This window comes from Sinohyriopsis cumingii, chromosome 4 (genome assembly GCF_028554795.1).
Source record: "Sinohyriopsis cumingii isolate HCF-2022 chromosome 4, ASM2855479v2, whole genome shotgun sequence".
Taxonomy (NCBI): domain Eukaryota; kingdom Metazoa; phylum Mollusca; class Bivalvia; order Unionida; family Unionidae; genus Sinohyriopsis; species Sinohyriopsis cumingii.
This window is the reverse complement of record NC_142964.1, coordinates 142,607,854-142,629,447: the sequence shown is the minus strand read 5'-3', so window position 1 is coordinate 142,629,447 and position 21,594 is coordinate 142,607,854. Positions and strand designations below refer to the sequence as shown.

Genomic DNA, 21,594 nt, shown 5'->3' with positions numbered 1-21,594 from the left:
TTCCCCAAGCTTGAGCCATAGTAAAGGACATCATATGGACAAAAGATAGATCTATCACTATGATCCATTTAATTTTAATTGTAGGTACCATACCATGGTAGGGCATACACATCTATCATTAAGACTTTGATGCTCAGTATTTCCTGCTCCTATTAGCTATTTTCCTAATGTTAATGTGATTGGGGTTGGGGAATGTATTCAAAAGAAGTACACTTTTCTAGTAAATTATGTTTCTCCAAGAATACTACTTACTTGCTCACATTAGTTCAAGACCTTCCCATCCACCCTGATATGTTCTTTTTTTACTAGTTCACTCATCTAAAAATGTGGTGGCAAGCAGAGTTATGTCAAATCGTGTATGCATAAACTTCTGTTTCTCAATTTCTTTCCCTATATTGCATACATTATGATTGAACACACCAATTTACAACTGACAAGGAGAATCTCTTGTGTGTAAATATTTTATTTATTTATTGCTGTAAAAAATATTTAGAAGGCACAGTAATATAAATCAGTCTGGGGTATAAAGACTTAATGTATACATCTAAACAATTATCAAAAGAGAAATGTGTTGGTGTGAGAAAGAGAGTTGATTCAGTTCTTAGACTACCTGGATAGAGTAAGCATGGCTATGTCCAGTAATAATCGAATTTTAACTATTATTTTGATTACCAAAACCTTTGAAAATTTACAGAATGTCTATAAAAGAGAATTAAATATGGAGATAACAAGTTTGAAAACAAGATTTTCCCCTTAAATCTCTATGACAGCAGATTCTTGTAACCGGCATAGCTCATTCATGAATTATTGAACATATTTTCATGTTATGAGTATACATTGTCTCATTTGCTTTGATGTGCCTTTTATGTCTGCTCACCTTGACTTTCAGCAGAATTATGGCTACTGAGAATTAACTGCACGTCTTCAAATGGGATGTTCCTGTATCTACCATAACTCAAACCATCCAGCATATTCTGACCATTTTCTTCCATGACCCTTTTGCAAGTTAGTCTTGTCTACTTCATTTTGGACAGTTGTAGTTGTTGTTGTAGGGTTTAACGCCATTTTTCAGCACACGATAGGCCACCGACCCACGAGAAGCTACTGGCAAGCTTTCCATTTTGGACAGAGTTTTGTGCAATATTGAGCAAATTCTTGTCTTATAGAAATTGGATGCTGCATGTCATGTTATATATTCTGATGGAACACTCTCTGTTAGAACTAGATGTGCCGTTTACTTTTCTTGCCTTGTCACCAATTTGAACAGAGTAATTTCACTTTTCAGTCAAGTTTTCTTTATTTGGGATGTTGCTAATTTAATCAGCATACCTCAAGTACCATAAAACATATTCTGATGCAGTTTAATGTGACAGTTGTTTCTTATACCTAACTACACCTTTTATGGGTGTCACTTTTGAATGGAGTTATGTCCCTTGTTGATCAGCTTTCCATCTTTTACATGGAATGGTTGCTGAGATCTTGAGGGATTCAGTTTGGTTTGGTATCTCATGACAAAGCAACACATTTAGGCAATTTAATGCTGAGGCTATTGGAATCAGGTGCCTTGCCTAGGGACTCACCGCAGTAACTGACCCCGGATTTGAACTGTACCTTGAGAAAGTTTGATTTCAGGTATTCTGCATCATCATTTAGAGGAGTTATGGTCCCATAATGCCCATCTCCTGACTTTGTTTACCCAACATAAGTTCGTTCTAAGGCCCAGAAAAGCAAGCTGTAATGAGCAGTGTCTGCAATGCTAATAGCTATATTTTTCATTTCTTTTTCTTTGTGTCTCTTTTTCCTTTTGTGCTTGTTCTTTTTGTTACTGAATGACACTTTCAACCATCAATAGTACTTAGACTTAAATCATTCTCCCATTAACAATTGTACAGTTAGTATTCATTTTGTGTTGTGTTCCAATGGTAAAGCAAGTCGTTTCAGGTCAAAACCAGAAATTGTTTTTATTTCTTTTCTGGAAACATTTGTGTTGTTATTTTAAATGCCATTTTAAAGCAGGCTTAGTTTGCCACTGCTCAGTGGTCTTGTACTTGAAGTATTTATGTCTCAGCTATGAGATGTGTAGAAAATAAATACTTAGGTCTTGCTCTACAGTTATTATGTACTTCTGAGAGAGGGACTGGTACAAGTTGAAGGTGTTTGCAGTGGCAACGTAGTGGAGAAAATGTTGGCTAACCTCAATGCTACTTTCATGTACTGTGACTGAAATTTCTGTACATGTGGTAATTATAGAAATCATGCACCATCTAAAGCAGATAGCTGATCAGTATGGATGCTTGTATGCTAGAAAAATCAGCCTGAACTAGTCCAAAGTACACAAACTTTAGCAGTTGTTAAAATAAGGAAAATGAATTTAGCCAGATTAGATGTTGCCAGCTTCAGAAAGTGAATGAATTAATCATGAAATGTACGAAAAGTAAAATAAAAAGTTATCTGCTCTTTTTTTCTCCAATTTACTTTTGAAGTCCAGGAAGTGAAAATGACCAATGAGAGCTTGCAGTCTTGTGAGATGTGCACATTTGAATGCCAAGCTATATACTCTATGACCCAAATTACACCCATCAATTATAAACCAATTAAAGGGAATAAAACATTATTTTAACAATACCTAAGATATACAGTAACCAGTAAAGAAAACCTCAGAAATTCTTGTTCTTTAAAAATCAACCCTATGCAAGACATGAAACTGTTGAGCAGAACCTTGCTGACTTTAGTCTTACCTTTGTTCTTTTTCAACTCAAATTTAATGGGTACCCTAGATGCAATTTTAAAGGATGCTAAATTTGACCACACTCAATGTATAGGATTATAGTTCGTGAATACCTGTGTCATTCAAGATGTTTAGCTAGCATATAATTTCTATGAAATCCTGGATGTGCCTTACTGTTGGCATTCAATACAATTTGATGGAGTATAATGTTTAGGAATCATATATGCAAATGCATTTTTGATGAAAGTACAGCTCAATATTATATTATCAATGATCAAACAAAAGTCCATCCATTTATCACATAAACGTTAACTCATATTTTGTACATTGATATGTTGTTTCTATATATATTACTGCAAATTTACCAATGAACACAATAATGAAGGATATTGTCTAATAATAAAACTTACGCACATGATCTTCCTAATGAATCTTTTAGAAACAGGATCAATCATTCCTTAAACAGGTTGGTTCAAGGGTAGATCTAGATTTAGTGAGTTCTAGTTTCTGATTTATTTTTCTCACTCTACACACAAACGTACAAACAAAGTGACTCAATTACAGTCAGTTAATTCCAAATTACATAGGGAAGAAATGCAGTAGTAATTAGCAGAAATTACTTAATACATTATGTGCTGATGGACATCAGGTACTGGAATATTGAGTTTACATCTTTTCACTGGATGTTTTGACAATTGATCTAAGATGTCATACTTAAGAGAGAAAGGTATATAGATAGAAATAGCCATTTGACATTGGTTTTCTGCCTTTATGTTATTATATAGCAAAAAGAGTAGTTGTTGCAATTTAAAATCCTATCTTCTCCTCTCTCCATCAATGCAAACATTGCACATGGTGTAATTCTTTTGACTGATATGATAATTATAACATTAAATGAAGTTGTAGGAAGAATGTCAGAAAACATTAGATGTAAAGAACGTAGAGGAACCACACAAGTTTTCTGAGCTATTTTTTGTGCACAAAAGCTAATTTCCATCTCTGAATTCTGAAAATCTAGACATTTAGTACCTTGGATGAAAACAGAAGAATTCATAGAAATTTCTGATTCATATGTGTCATGGACTTCAGCTTTGGTTCCTTTGCTGTCTTGTCCAGTTTTAGGCGATGTAAATAAATATACTCCAAGTCCCTTCATATCTCTGGCATGGTATCCATTCTCATTTTGCCATTATATTATTGATAACAGTAACATTATATACTTAGTAAAATTATTAACAAGGTGCTGTATATGTCAACTGGTCTTTATATGAGGTTAGATAAATGGTTACCAGTTGTCTCCCTTGGATTGTGTTTCACTGGTGGCAGTAATTGAAACAATGGTTGTGAATGCTTTTAAAATGAAATGATAGTAATTTCTCAAAAATGATGTTTAAAATAATAATGTAAATTCTTGAGTGATATATAAAGATTTTCTTTAGAAATATAATTGTTTCGAGCATAACAGACATGTTTTTCCACCTGAGTTTATCTCAGTTTGTATCTCTTGAACCCTCCAAGTCACCAGTATTCCTAATTTTTTTACATTTTAATTGGCTTGAGCTTACATTGGAACTTGGTGCTCAACAGTTTCTAGAATACAGAGCCTTTCTTTGTTGCCTCCTTGAAGGTCAAATGAAATGATATGTTTTGTTAGATGCTACTACCGGCCATTGATTAAAGTGATATCTTGGTTCCAGGAGGCCACACTGCAATGCTGGCGATGGTTACCCTCCCCTCTATGTTAATGTTCATATGAAGACTGGAGACACAGTCAACTACTGGATCGACTCTCTACAGGCAGCATGGGCAGCTGTACAGGTCAGTCACACTTTCCTCAGCCTCTTCCATTGCATGCTAGATAATTACCTCAAATGTAAATAGTTGCTATCTTGAACTGCCATTGTGCATATGGCAGTTTTTAATGTAATAATGATCTCATTGATGTGACAAAGACTTGATGTCATAATGATCTCATTGATGTGACAAAGACTTGATGTCATAATGATCTCATTGATGTGACAAAGACTTGATGTCATGCCATCAACAATGGCATTAGCAATAGCTTCAGGCTGTGGACACTGAATGATTTCTCCCTCCTTTTTTATTCAAAAGTTCAAGGAATTACATTAAAAACTAATAGTTTGGGTGTTTCATTGATGGTTGAAACGTCACTAAATGTTACTTTTTACAACACCTATCTTTCATTATCTAACCAGATGTTCATCCACCAAAAGCTTACCAAATTGAGACATATCTCTGATCACTTAAGATTTTTTATATATATCAGAGTTGTATGACTCACACTAGAAAGAGATGAGGATAATTTCAATGAGGTCAGTTAATGGCAGTTATGATTTACACGTTGGTACACTGTACAGTTTACATTTCAGAACATTTCAGCTGTTGATGCCTATGTAATCAACCATCATATGGACCTTTTTCTATGTATGCTGCCTAATGACTGTGTGGTAGCTAGCTTTATGACAATTTTATTTGAGTCTGTAATGTTGTTAAGAAATCTGAATCTAAGCAAATTTATTATTATCTTGAACACCAGCAACTGCACAAGTTACACAGCATACTTGCATATACAGTCAATCCTGTCAATAGCAGCTACCCATGAGAAAAAACCAAATCAGCCTTAAGTTTGTATTCAGGTGGTCTGTTGCAGGTTCCCCTTTCAGGCTTGGTTTTCGAACAGTATGACTGGAGTGTGGCAATTACAGGCAAGATGAGAAATGTTTACACTTCAATTCACATGATATTCTTTTATCTAAACAATGCCTTCCTGATTAAAAATTTTTTTTTATTTGCATGCGAGACTGATTAAGGTAGGAAGAAATCATTAATTGGAAGAAATCATTAATTTGCAGAAAACACCTGACTGCTGGCCACAAAAAGTAGGTGACCATTATATACATAACTTTTATATTGGAAATTTGCAGAGGAGGAAATTATAATGGCCATTGTGATCTGGTGACTGCTATATAAAGGTGGCCAGTAGGACAAGTTTGACTGTACCAGACTGTTTCTTTCTGATTCTCAACAGTACCTTTGTAATTTAGGTGCTGAATGGTGATATAGAAGAAGCAATATGTACCCATGCTTTGTACTACTCTATATGGCGTAAGTATGGTGCACTTCCTGAGCGTTATAACTGGAAATTTGGTGCTCCAGATGTTTCGTTCTACCCTCTGAGGCCAGAGCTAATGGAATCCACATACTTCTTGTATCAGGCTACTAAGAACCCATTCTACCTCCATGTTGGCCGGGATATCCTCAACAGCCTAAATGAGAATGCTAAAGCCGAGTAAGTATTATTATCATTGCTACACTTTTTTAAACTGGGTTCTGATACCCTTCATCTGTCTGTCCATTCATCCAGCTGCAGTCTATTTCCACATCTCATCGTTAACTGCTTAGTGGAAATTCTTGAAGTTTGGTATTTATGTTCCCACCATGGTGTTCCACTTGTGAGATGGGTGTCATTGATGGTTGATATGCTTGATGTTCTAGAGAGGAGGTCGCAGATCAGATGTTAAGAAATTTTAATGACAATTATTTTCTGACCAAACTTCATATGTGCAGCCATAGCAAGAAGACATACCATACAGTGTGATGGATTTGCATCACTGGAGAGTACCAGGACTCAGGGGTTGGGATGAGCCTAGGGGCTTAGTTGGAATATGCAGTGAAAAGTGTTGGAATTTGTGATGGGGAGCAATTGCTTTTCTTTAATTAAAAATTTTAATAATTGACACTAGTTGTCTTATGTGCATCAGCAGGTGGTGCAACGTTTGGTATCGCTACTTAATGACTGAAGGTGTCAACAGCAAAGATGTTAACAAGAAGGCTGCAACATTGACACATGTAAATGGCTGAGTTTATTTTACTGCCTCTAAACATTTACAAAAATGTAACTATGTAAATGAACATGCACATGGCTGTCAATGACACAGGAATTACTCCTTCCAATTAAATGCTATAATTTCACATTGCTATTTAAGTGAATTGCTTTGTTGGATATATTTGTTATTTTTTTAAATGTATGGATGATTTTCACATTTTTGTTAATTTGTTTAAATGTATGAATGATTTTCACATCAAATTTGGCATCAGTAATAAAAAGCTGAAGTTGATGAGAATTAGTTCAACCACACATTACAAAACATTAATGTTAATTTCATTTACTGATCATGCTCTAAAATTGCTAATAAATACTTTCTTTAAACTACATTATTTACCTTTGAAAAACATGCTCATTTGTAAAACCTTTTATGAGTTAACATTTTTTTAAAGAAATACTACTTTGAGTTTATAAGCAGTCTCAAACATGCAGCCTGTGGAGTTATTTCCTGCAGCCAACAACAGCACCAGGAATTTGTAAAATAAACAACGATGCAAATTTTATCTTCACAGCCAGCCAGTATTTATAAGAATACATTGTTTACCTTTTGTTTCCAAAATTTCAACTGGCTACCGTTTAAAAGAGCCACTTTCACAGTATGAAAAGGTTTCAGTGAAGTTGCCCTCAGGCCAGTGTACTAGTCCTCCTGTGGCCATCATGGTGAATTGAGTTTAGACCCCTGATCTGCAAGCAATATGCTTATTTGCATTATTATATTGATTTTTTTCATGTACATCTATATTTAATAATAACACAGGGACCCTTAGGATGTTTTACTGAAATTATTAGATATATTCAACAACGACATGTCTTGCAAACCTGTTATAATAAAGGGTAACAGATGCACAGCAGATGAAAAAGTCAAAAGTTGAACAAGGTGCATCATGTACATTGGCTTACATATAAATGTTTGTCAGCTGTAAACCTATGTGCAGATCAGGAAAAGGTTTAGTTTTAAAAAATTGTTCAGTTAAATGGTTTATAAATTCTCATAAAGATTGCAGAATTGCTTGACATTGAAGAAAACATAATAACAAATAAAGCACTTAATGCAATGTTCTGCATGATAACAGTCTCTTATAGAACACACAACTGCATGAATAAACTATACAGTTATTTGTAAATGATCCAATACCAGCAATTTTTTATGCAATATTTATATTTATAAGCTTCCACCCTGTGAGACAGAAGTTTTTCATGTGAACTCAACATACAATCATTAAAAAAAAATTCTAATATGAACAGTACTCAAGAAATAAACTTTAAATACAAATTTGAACAAATATCCATGAAGTATGAAATATGGGTCACAGTTGCCTACTTTTATTATGAGGATATAGTACTCATCAAGATGAATTCCCTCACCAAGGTTCATGATTCCAGGTGTAACTGTATCTGCACTGTGCAGACTACTCCAAGCTAAATGGAAACAAATGCATGTGTAAAAATTAGCCCCTTCTCAGGGGGTAGTTGCATTGAAATCCACCCCAGATTGTTGTCAAAGTTATAGGAAGAAAAAATGATTAAAATGTCAACCAGTTTGGAGATCATTGTTTGATTGCAAAGATTTGCCCAGTAGATGGCAAGCACAAGAACATGTTGCTAGTTGATTCAACCAACATGGATATGATCTGTTTTTATTGATTTTCTTGTAAACTATTGTATAACTAATTTTATGTCATGTTCATTACCAAGAAAATTGCTGTATATTATTAGGTTTAATGACACATCAGCACAATAATTGCTATATGGTTTCAGTTAACAGTATTGTTCTATAAAGGTAAATATAAAGAATTGCAGAAGCACTTTATGCCCATAAACCGTACCAAATAAACATCAACGTAAGAAAATACTATTAAGATAAAATATAAAAAGGTAAAAGGTAAAGATGCTAACATTCTGTAAAATGTACATAATATAAAAGATAAAAGCAATAAATATAAAATCCTTTGAAAAATAGGGTCAAAATTTGTTATATAAGCCACATTTTTTCCCCAGGTACTTTTCACATTTATGTCTTTAGTTTTTGCATCTTTGAACTTTAAATCATTGTGAATCTGCTATTCAAACTCTCAAAACAGAAGATAATGAAAAATGTACACAAAATTAATCACAATTTATTCTTATTGTATGTCCAACCTTCTGATTTTCGGCACATGATCTAAAATTTAGAAGCCTGCTGGAAGTCTGTTATTGATTTTTTCAGCATTACGGCCATATGCCTGTTAAGAAAAAGGTTGCTTTCTACACAACATGTAAATGTACCTGTACAGTTTTGATGAGCGATCACATGACAGCAGATATAACAAAATTAGATCTGGTGACACTTAGCATACTTTTGTGGTGGACAATCTTAAGATGCCAGATGAATGCATCATGCAAATTGCTATATACAAGGTCAGTCAATGTACTTTTCATGAAGCGTGTTGGAGAGGGAAGGTTGGTTTCAGCAATCAAGGTAAACTTCCATTGCTACCGAATATTCAGGAGGCTGCATTCGCACCCGCCAAAGGATAAACATGTGTACATGACATTGAGAATTGCTCAGATGAAAAAAAATGGTAAAGATTAACATCACAGACACCTCCCTCCAAGTGGACTACAGTCAGGTGGTCATCAGGAATACTGCAGGAAAACTGATGGAGAGCACAGCAGGACTGAAGCCAAGTGAGAGACAAAAGGTGGAGTTCAAGATGGGGTGTAAGGGTGTCTCACAGAAGTTGTCAAAACCATTCTGGAGAAAAGTCCATTCTGCTATTCAGTATTGTCCTGCCTTTCTCCCGCATTGATGGCAGCAGACAGGACGAAGTGCGTGGATAAGTTCTGTAGGTTTCTTTCATACCTGGTCAGCTGCCAAAGGATGAATGAGGACTTGTGTGATCCTGTCCTGCAGCAGTTTCAAATGCTGCTCGACTGCATCGCAACAGAAAGATTGTTGGTATTCCATCCATCTGAGGACTGGGTGGATGAACTTTTCATGAGTTCAAGTGATGGAAGTGCTGATGCATACAATGACCTCAAGCTGGTTCTGCAGACCTTGCTTGTGCTATTGCATGGTCAGGCCACTGTAGAAAGAGGTTTTAACATCAACAAGGAGATAGAGGTGGAGAACATGAAGGGAAGAAAACTTCATCGCTCAGAGAATTATCTGTGAGCATGTCAGTAGAGTGAATTTCCTTTGTTACACAAGCCAATGCATTGAAGAAAGAGAAACTGCACAAGCAGTCAGAAATGGAAGCTATTAAAAAGAAAATTGCTGACCATGTTAAAGAACTTAGTACTTAAAAAGTCAGTGGTTGCACTGTGGTCATGTGTGCAAATTATATATTTGAGTGTAGAATTTAAAGAAAAGATTGTGACCATTCTGCTTTGTTTACTTTTAGTCTTTTCCATTGTATTTTGTTCTTCATATGATGATTTGTGACTGTCATACAAGCAGACTCTGATCTCTAGGAGTTGTACTTTTAGTGTAGGTGGAGTTAAGAATTTAAAGAACTGTTGAACTTAGTGTACCTTGTTTGCTATGTAATCTATGGGGGGGGGGGTATCTTCATATGTAGATCTGAATTCATTTGTTTTTCTTAAAAATAAGGTGTTGTTATTCTCCTAAGATTTTTTTTTTTTTTTTTTTTTTTGTATTCTCTGTTATAAAGTCTCAAGCCCATAGCACAAATATTAGGAAGTCCCTTGTCAGGAAATTAGAACATTCTCACTAATCCTAATTGATACCTAAAGTTCGCACACATCAGGGTCCTTGAAAAAATTGGATAATGTCCTTGAATTTTGCCACACAAGATGTGTAAGAACCATGATTTTATTTTTGATGTTCAGTTATCAGATGCTACTTTTACTAGACTTGTACAAATAATGATCATATTCATCGTTGTTTGTACCGCACCCTAGCAAGCATGGAAGCCCATCGTGACCTATATTTGATCTTGATTGGTTTTTGTTACGTTTTTGAATTTAGGTGATGACCATATAAGTGTTTGGCATTCTGTGTGCATACTGTCCTACCTAGAATCTTGAAACATGGTGTGGGGAAGCATCTTGTTAAGCACTACACCTTTATTGCTTTATTGCACTAAAGATTAGTGACTTAACTTGATGCTTCAGCTCCTTTATTGCAATGTCATCTTTAAGGGTCATTTATTGAATGCTGCTTATCTTAGAATCATGAAACTTGATTATTGGATGCATCACTGTTTATACTGCACACTTACAAGCAAAGATGGTCACAGTGACCTACATACTGTGCTTTACCAACATAGGTTAAGCATCTGTGTCGATCTTATAAACACAGATTTTACCGTGCTTTATTCAACCCATTACAGTTTACATGGAGGTAGGAATAATTTATGTTTATTAAATAGCAAAATTTCCATATTAATGACTTTACAGGTTAACACTGTGTTGTACATGTGAATGAGTATAGGACTTAAAATGAGTGGACTTTATTAAATTTTAGTGGCCAATTACTGATGTATGGACAGTGCTTTTGATAGTGATCATAATTGCTCTTCAGAATTACTGCAGTCTGCAACTTTCACCCATGTAGTCTAGCTTCTAGGGGTGAACAATGATGATAACTTCAAGAGCAATGATTTTTTAAAAGCTTGAGAACTTAAATAATCCTGGTTTTTGTTAGCTCGTTATAGTACCTCTACTTTCATATACAGAAAAGAATGTTCTTTCTGTTGTTTCATGTCTTTTGCACCCTGTCATTGTGGACAACATTTCATTGTCAGAACTATTTGTTCTGGACTGATTTGTTTTCATTGTAATGTTTACATTGTCTACTGGAAAGTACTACAAGTTTCGTATTGGTGAGCTATGTAATTGTTGATTATACTTTAGGTTTTGTTCATGGAGGGGGAATTTTCCAAATAAATCTATAGTTCTAGAAAATACCTGTAAACATCAAACAAAATTTTCTTAAAATGAATACACAGTACAGTTTGAGTGGGGGAGAACAGTTTGAGTGGGGAAACACAATACAGTCTGAGTGTGAAACCACATAACAGTATTATTGTTGCAATGATTAGAGGTTTTATGATGTAGGTAAAATGGGCTCATTGTAAAAATACATAAACTAATATTGTGATAAGTAATGTTTCTTTGAATATGCATGTGGGACCTGAGGGATTAAACATAATTACACATTCAATTTTAATGAAATTTCGGTAGTTAATATTTCTTAATTGAATCTAGGTACTGTCTATGCTACTTGTGTACAAGCTGGATCCAAACAGCCAGCTCCATGGACCTTGATCTGCCAATGCAGTATGCAAAATAAGATCAGGATCTGTGTTGTTTGCAGTTGGACCCAACTTTTAAAGTGGGTATATACAGATTTCATTAACATTAATGTTGACCTGATTGTATTTATTTGTTACATTATATATTTTATACTAATTTTATAGTATAAAGAGATTAACATTATAAATCATATCATGTAGGTAAAATGGGCTCTTTGTAAAAATACATAAACTAATATTGTGATAAGTAATGTTTCTTTGAATATGCATGTGCAGGGATGGTCCTGGCTTTTAAAAAGCTGTCGCCAAAAAAATCGCCAACCTCAATATTTTGTCGCCAATTTTCAAAAAGTGTCGCCAGAACAAGTAGTGTACATGTTTTCAAGTGTTAATTTAGTCTGTTAATGTAACAGGCAATGAAAATTACAAAAGATGGGTTAGTTAATACTCTAATTACAACAAGCATTAACAAAATGTTACATAGTGTTACATGAAGATCCGTCGCAGAGGCGTAGCTATGATATTTTGCGCCCGGGGACGAACTATAAAATTGGCGCCCCAGCCCCCTCCCCGTTTAATCACATTTTTGAATATTACCCTTGTTTACTTATTATAATGTAACGTTGTAAGCCTCATTTTGGCACCCCTGTACCTTGGCGCCCGGGGACATATGTACCCCCCTGCCCCTCCCCCAGCTACGCCTCTGATCCATCGTGATTTTAGGGCTGCCCATTTGTTGAATGCAGTTTCAAAGTCTAATTTTTCACATCTGTACATGCTGATTCTCATTAAATTCTCGAGAGATGAGATGCAGAGTTTATTTCTGATGTCAGTTTTTATGAGGTTCATCTTACTGAATCCACGTTCACAGTCTACAGTACTGACAGGCGGCACCAGTAGTCTCTCAGCAGCACCCCCCCCTCTTATGGCTAGCTTCAGAAAGCTTGTTGTGAATTGCTTCCTAGATCCCAAGAATGATCACTGAATGCTGTATACAGTTTCCCGACAAGCAAAATAGGATCTCCATTCCCACGAATGAAACTTAATGAGTCAACACCTGGCAATATTGGACCATATATATAAGCATAAATTCACACCCAATTTTGGGATTCTTTCACTCCTGTATTTTGAGAAATAAATAATTATTATTAATTATGCAAAACTGTTTTTGCTATTTCTTGTTGCGGAGTTTAAGTCTCTGCAGCCGTAACATGGATTGATGGCAAAAGGAAAAGATCAATGAGTAAAATGCTGCACTGGCGACAGATATAATTGTGATTGAAATTTTTCCATTTGCTTTGTATTTATACGCAGTAGTCGGTACTTCAAAGGTTATCAGTTTTCTATGAAGGTTCAGCAAAACTATTGTACTGGTATATGTAAAAAAAAAAAAAAAAAAAAACAACAGAAGGATTAGCCATTCAGTTAATTGTATCTGTTTTATTCGCATCTTCAGAAGTCGGTCAGTTGTAGGTATAGTTCGATAGCATGATTGACTGTGATACAGTACTCAGCCCAGATGTCAGCATAAGCAGATTATGATGTAACAATGCACTGTAAAGATGGGGTTGTCAATATGAACAAAGGATCGTTTGTGTAATAGATTGATTCCAATGCATTGCTTAGTCAAGTTTTTGGCTTCCTTTCATTCTCCCTTTTAATTTATCCAGTCCAAATCCATGATTGTATGTACACATTAAATAACCAAAAAGTCTGTCGCCAAAAAAATCGCCAGATGGAATATTTTTGTCGCCAATAAGGAAAATAAATCGCAATTTGCAACATTGGCAAAGCCCAGGACGATCCCTGCATGTGGGACCTGAGGGATTAAACATAATTACACATTCAATTTTAATGAAATCTCGGTAGTTAATATTTCTTAATTGAATCTAGGTACTGTCTAAGCTACTTGTGTACAAGCTGGATCCAAACAGCCAGCTCCATAGACCTTGATCTGCCAATGCAGTATGCAAAATAAGATCAGGATCTGTGTTGTTTGCACTTGGACCCAACTTTTAAAGTGGGTATATACAGATTTCATTAACATTAATGTTGACCTGATTGTATTTATTATTTGTTACATTATATATTTTATACTAATTTTATAGTATAAAGAGATTAACATTATAAATCATATCTGAGACATTGTTTTCAGATACTAGTTTTAAAAAAAAAAACCAATATGTATAACATTTGAGACATTGTTTTCAAATACTAGTATTGGAACAGTATGTATAACATTTGAGACATTGTTTTCAAATATTAGTATTGGAACAGTATGTATAACATTTGAGACATTGTTTTCAAATAATAGCTGATGGAACAATATGTATAACATTTGAGACATTGTTTTCAAATACTAGTTGTTGTTGTTGTTGTTGTTGTGGGGTTTAACGCCATTTTTCAGCACACGATAGGCTATACATGGCGGCCAGTATTAATGGTGGAGGAAGAACCCGAGAAAACCCCGGAAAGAACCACCGACCCACGAGAAGCTACTGGCAAGCTTTCTCACATACCCACATTGGCTGAATCCTAGACTCGAACCGCCGCAGACAGAGGTGAGATGGCAGTGATCCGTAACGAAGAGCGCTTTAGACCACTCGGCCACTCGGGGCCCCTCAAATACTAGTATTGGAACAGTATGTATAACATTTGAGACGTTTTCAAATAATAGCTGATGGAACAATATGTATAACATTTGAGACATTGTTTACAAATACTAGTATTGGAACAGTATGTATAACATTTGAGACATTGTTTTCAAATAATAGCTGATGGAACAATATGTATAACATCTGAGACATTGTTTTCAAATAATAGCTGGTGGAACAATATGTATGTGTAACTACTACACATATCTCAGACCTTGCCCATCAAAGGCTATTATCTGGCTTCAGCACAGTTATTGGACTGTGTCTGGCATCAGTCTCTAATTTCTTTGAAATGTTTTTCAGATGTGGTTATGGAACCATTCATGATGTAACAAAAAAAGATCTGGAAGATAGGATGGAAAGTTTCTTTCTCAGTGAAACTTGTAAATACCTCTATTTGGTAAGGTTACATTCTTGCAATTTGTTAAATAGACAATTGAAGTTAATTTATGTTTTCCAGCACATTTCAAAGTTACATCTAAACCACAACAAATTGTTACAGCTATATGGAATTTAAATTGCAGGTGAATTAGTTCACATCTGGAACTGCAAAACAGATTTAATTGTGTCGACTTTGCACGTGCACTGTCACATATCACTTTTCTTTCAGTTTGTGTTTTGGAGTGAGAAGATAATTTACTTTTTAGTTTCTTCTTTCATCGAACATACTACATACCGTATATACTCGTGTATAAGCCCGTTCACATATAAGCCGACCCCCATCCCACCCCACCCCCGAGCTGAATTGGTAAAACTGTTATAAAGTGCATGACCCGCGTATAAGCTGACCCATAATTTCTAGACTACCGGTACATCACAAGATGCACAAAGTGAGTTCTGAATACATTTATTTAGGCAAATCACATTATTAGATAAAATGAAAGTAAGAAAGCTAATTTATATGTTGAAATAAAAACAATTCTAAAGTGTTAAGTCATGGAAATTTAATTAATCCTCATTCAAAAATCATGAATTATAAAAGTTCTATCACTTTTAGAATCCTTCAAAATCTGGCTCTGTATCAGACTCGCCAAACAGTTCATAAAACTCGGCTTCTGTTACGGGCGTGCTTTCATCATATACGTTGTCACTGTCATCATGGTCATCCGATAGTGTGTAGTTCTCCTTCTCGCTCTCCTCGTCATTGTCGGATTGAAATATAGCATCATCCTCTGTTCCATCCATGGCATTGCTGATACAGCACTTCCTGAATGATTTCCGATGGAATTGAGTTCCACGCTTCTTTTACCCACTTGGCAACCAAATCGATGTCCGGTCTCATTAAATTCCTTCCTTTTGTCATTTTCACAGCCCCTGAACAAACCCATTCTGCCCACATCTTTCGTAACTTGTCCTTAAAAGGTTTGTTAAGGCAGACATCAAGAGGTTGTAACACTGACGTTAAACCTCCTGGTATCACAGCCAGTGTTGTTTTCATTTTCTTTGCGGCCTTTTTTACTTCATCGGTCTTGTGTGCTTTCTTTTACTTCTAACACTATTCATTTTATCTGATTGAATTGAATATAAACTTCTAGAGAGATTAAACTGAAATAATTTCTTATAGTGGTAGCATACTATTTATATACCTTATCCTGTAATTATTTCCATGTGTGATTGGTTATCAATTTGTATTTGATAATTATTTATCATTGTTGTTTATTTGTGTGTTTTTTTAAACTACCGGTAGTGTAATTCAATTGATCAAAATATGATTGGTTTCAGCGTGGACATTATTCAAGTATTGTGACAGTTTATAACTTTGAGCAGAAACCATGTCCACTACCATATCTCATTAAACAATACATCTGAGAGTCGGCATGTATTAGTAAAGTCATTGGCATTGTGCAACAAAACAAACCTATTATCCTCGAGGCATTTACCACAGATTAAGCATATGGTAGCTATTGTACAACACTCTACTGCTAACAAACCACTTTGCTTTACAAACAACTAAACAACAGTAGTATATAAACTGTGGCTGCCAATTACTTCTAAAACACCTGTCAAAGAAATCCCACAAATCATATTGTTTTAAATTATTCACGCTGACTCGTATATTGCCCTGTTATTTACCCTTCCTAAGCATGCGCGCAACTAACCCCTATGGACCCTCTCGCTATTGTTCCTTTAAGACTATCATACATGTATTTCTACTTTCGATCAAAATTTTTGTCGTATATACCTTCAGTATCGTAATTCTTTTATTTTTTTACATAGATTCTTTTCATATTTACACTGAAATAAGCTAGCGTGCATTTGTATGATACTGTAGAGTTTAATGATTACTGATTAGCTGAGGGTTAAATACTTGACTGGAGATTACTAATATGGCGGTTCTTTTGGAAAATACACGTACCACCGTGGCTCAAATAACATGTATGGCTGCATTTTCTGGTGGATGGACATCTGTCAAATAGACGTCAAGTACGTTAAAACATGTTTTTCATTCATTATCCTGCCACTTAAGTTAGAAAAAAAAATATTTGTTTCACTTCACGACAGTACAAATCTTATGAGCCATGTGGCATCATTAGGCATGTGATCTCATCTTCGGCGATCGACAGAAACAATAAATACTGGAAATCGAGGGAAAAAAGCGTTAAAAGTTTAACGTGGACCTTCGCCTGCAGATAAGCCGACCCCCCCTTCTTCCAGGCCTTATTTTTTTCCTAAATTTTTTGGCTTATACGCGAGTATATACGGTATGTATCTCTGTGAAATGTTTCTTCCATGGCAGTGGGTGTAGTGCCTGAACACAAAAAAAATTTAATAAAAATATTAGTTCCACAAGTTTTCCACATAATTTTGCTTTGAACAGATTTAACTGGTTATATCTTGAATTATAGCAAAACTTATTCTTTCTGCTGCATGCACATTTTGGTTTTTAAGGGGGTATTTATCAGCTGAACACTTATTATCTATGAAAAGTATTTTATTTTTTAAAATTTTATGAACCATATACCATATCTGGATTTGCTTGAGGAAACCTTGATGGCAAACTTGGCAGTTGGCTTTGCAATCCTGCATTTTACTTACTCAGTACAGTGTTAACAACCTTTCTATTTTAATTAAGCTGACTTAGCACAAAATATACCTTTTCCATACCCTTGTTGAAATATTGGCAAGTAGTGATACATTTCAGCTTTGTTTGATTGCAGTTTCAAATGACTTTTGCATTTCAGATGCTCGGAAAGTTGGGACAGACCATTTAAAAACAAGTTGAAGGAAGGAAGCAAATTTTAGATGAATATACATTTTTCTAAGTCTTGATTCACTTGCATAAGACAAATTAAAACTTTGGGAGTGGGGAACAAAATAATTTTTTTAGTGAATTTGTGGTTTCATCAAAACCTGACAATCTGTCTTTGCACTTGAAGGTCAGAAGTGAGTGATCTTGTCATGAAAATGGTCTTTACAGCTTCACCTTGCATTAAAGAACTATTTATATCACATGTTTTGACTATTTGTTTTAAGAAGTTTACATTCATTACCTTTATCTTTTATTTATTCTTTTTCTTAATTTTGATATCCTATCTTGTTGCACTTAATGTTCACTTTTATTTTTGAAAGGGTTTATCTTCCTAATATTTAAATGTGATTTTTAGTTTGCACTGTAAAGCCACTATTGTGTTGATGTGCACAGTTGCCTACATACATACATACATACATACATACATACATACATACATACATACATACATGAGTTTAAGTTGAAGTTATCTTTTATTTGTAAAAACTATTCAATATTATGTGAATTCTTTTCCTTTATAATTTAATATGAACAGCTGTTAATACTGTAATATCACATTGTAAAATTTATGCAAGACACTTTGACATTAATTGCATCAAATATCATTTAGCAATGTAACTTAAGTTGATTACACAGTTTTATGGATTCCTTGTAGTTATAAAGTCTTACAATCTCATCACTTAATCAGACATGATATTTATTGAATGGCAATGCTCAGAAAATCTGATAGCCAGATGCCCAAGGCCCCTCTAATTTCAGATTGGACCTCTCCCATACTATAAGTGTAATGCCCATCAGGCTTGTTTGAAATAAAATCTAATTTGCCTGAGAAAACTTAGATTATGTTCATACAATGTTAAATTTATTCTCAAATTGAGGAAAGACTAGTAAATTATTCATATTTATACCCCATATTGCACCTTGCCTTTATGGAGATCATCTACTTACCATACTTCTATCGAAAGCTGTAAATGTTGTGTACAAAGCAAAGTTTGTAAACTATAAACACCTATGAACAACATCACAGGTGTAAAGAGATGCTATAAAGCAAGATGTGCTTCAGAGACCAATGAACATCAACACTGCTAATCCAGGGAATAAGGAGACCCTTGATAGTGCCATTCACAGTGGTTGACATCAGGAAAACATAGCTTCACATAAAATATTTTGAGATCTGAATAAACACCCAAGTTAGTTTAATATGATTTTGTTTATTTCTTTTCATATTTAAAGTGCAGCCATTGCAACATTGTGTAACAAATAATAGTGAGAAAATAGGGCCCAGTGGGCACCTGGAACTCAAGTCAGGGCATGTGGAACTTGAGTTTAGGCTTGTAATGTTTTTTCTTTAAAGTCACCATCCCTAGGCATGTGTTTTTTTTTAAATTAAATTCTTTGAGCACTGAATTGGTTCAATATTACTATAAGAATGTATCACTTAATGCAAGGAGCTTGTGGCATGCAATGTAAACTCAAATTATAAATTTCATACCTAACATGTACCGATGCATTATCCTATATATATATATATATATATATATTATTCATTGTTTGGCTAAAAGTATCACATTTATTTTTACATTTGATTAACATAAACATCTATTTTTTTCAGCTGTTTGACAAAGAGAATCATGTAAACAAGAAGTTAGCCAATTATATCTTCAATACAGAGGGACACCTGTTACCCATTAGCAAGAGATTCCGACACAAGCTATGGGAGAAAGATAAAGAGGATGAAAGAGTGTCAAAAAAGGAGAAGAAAACACAAAAGAAAAAAGCCATTGAAGAGAAAAAGACACCTACTGTTGTAGATGCAAGGCATAATGCAACTTTTTTAAATGTAAGTTTTTTCATTCAGCATTATATGATTGTCATCAGTCCAGTGTATCAAATCCGCAGCTCGCTAGGTGTTGCTTTTAAAGCTTCATCCATAGTGTATTTATCAAGGAAAGCAAAATGATGAACTTGATGAAACTGAGCCAGTCAGGTGATATCTGCTTGACTTCGAGATGTCCAATCTAGTTAAGTTCATTGCCAGAGGATATGACAGCTATTTCGGCATGGACTGTCAAGTGGTATTCAGTAGATGTTTTAAACCACTCCCTCATAGCTGAGCCATCTGTGTGCCCTCCTGGCCTCAACCTTCAACATCATCTGTGGATCACAATGAACTGCTGTCAGACAGGACAGGGTCTTTGTACAGTCAACTTTGTATGATGGGGCCAGGCCACTGACTCTTCCTGTTGCTCTAAAGACCATGTCACACACTGTGAACAGCTGTCCACTGACAAAGTTCCCCAGTGGACTGCAGGCTCTGCACCTTGCTGATAATGGTGCTGTCACATGGCTGAACAAGCATTGTACATGATAAATAAAATAAATAAAATTTCTGTTGCATCACCCTACTGGTTCACATAGAGGAAAGTACCAGTAATTCAAGTTTTTATAAAGTTATAGTCCTTGTTTGACTTGAACATTTGCACCACATCATTTTAAGGGGTATCTTTTGTGACGTGGGTACATTTCTTGTTTCATACAAATATTTATGAAAGTATGTTAAATTAACTTACATGGTTAAATTGCGAATAAAAGTCGAAAATATTTTATATACTTAGTACACTCAATTATTCAAGAACAATGGAAAAAACGGTGAGACCACAACTGTATATTGCTAAGAAGGTTATTTTCCTGTTTTTCCCATTCTTAAATTTAACATAATTGGCTGCATTTAATTATATGGCTTTGAGTTGGATTAAGTTCATTCTATGCATTTATTTATATGGCTTTGAGTTGGATTAAGTCCAGTTTATTCATTAATTATATGGCTTAGAGTTTGGAGTTAAGTTCATTCTTGCATTTATTTATATGGCTTAGAGTTGGATTAAGTTCATTCTGTGCATTTATTTATATGGCTTTGAGTTGGATTAAGTCCAGTTTATTCAGTAATTATATGGCTTAGAGTTGGATTAAGTTCATTCTATGCATTCATTTATATGGCTTTGATTTGGATTAAGTCCAGTTTATTCATTAATTATATGGCTTAGAGTTTGGAGTTAAGTTCATTCTTGCATTTATTTATATGGCTTAGAGTTGGATTAAGTTCATTCTATGCATTCATTTATATGGCTTTGAGTTGGATTAAGTCCAGTTTATTCATTAATTATATGGCTTAGAGTTGGATTAAGTTCATTCTATGCATTTATTTATATGGCTTTGAGTTGGATTAAGTCCAGTTTATTCATTAATTATATGGCTTAGAGTTGGATTAAGTTCATTCTATGCATTTATTTATATGGCTTTGAGTTGGATTAAGTCCAGTTTATTCATTAATTATATGGCTTAGAGTTGGATTAAGTTCATTCTGTGCATTTATTTATGTGACTTAGAGTTGGATTAAGTCCAGTTTATTCATTATTTTTATAGCTTAGAGTTTGGAGTTAAGTTCATTCTTGCGATTATTTATATGGCTTAGAGTTGGATTAAGTTCATTCTGTGCATTTATTTATGTGGCTTAGAGTTGGATTAAGTCCAGTTTATTCAGTATTTATATGGCTTAGAGTTGGAGTTAAATTCATCATATGCATTTATGGCCAGGTCAGCTCTGTAACGATAAAATTTTGCCAGTAGTTTTCTTTACCCTAAAATTTCAGCATTCAGGTTTTTGCCTTGTGCAAAGAAATGTTTTGTTAAATTTAAATTCATATAAAAGTATATAAAGTGTTACTTCATCATAAGATGGGTTATCGTATCTACATACATGCCAGCCACTACGCTTTTGGGGTAATCGTTACACTTTT

The 21,594-nt window shown here is 34.6% G+C and overlaps 1 protein-coding gene across 1 annotated transcript in view; it reads left to right on the top strand.

Moving 5' to 3' along the window:
* The window catches only part of LOC149802227 (ER degradation-enhancing alpha-mannosidase-like protein 1), a 55,239-nt gene that overhangs the window by 22,612 nt on the left and 11,033 nt on the right, over positions 1-21,594 (top strand). The window contains exons 8-11 of the mRNA XM_089956658.1: positions 4,426-4,546; positions 5,794-6,038; positions 14,851-14,947; positions 19,410-19,637. Coding sequence (XP_089812784.1) covers positions 4,426-4,546; positions 5,794-6,038; positions 14,851-14,947; positions 19,410-19,637 — 691 coding nt within the window. The remainder of the gene's footprint in view (positions 1-4,425; positions 4,547-5,793; positions 6,039-14,850; positions 14,948-19,409; positions 19,638-21,594) is intronic.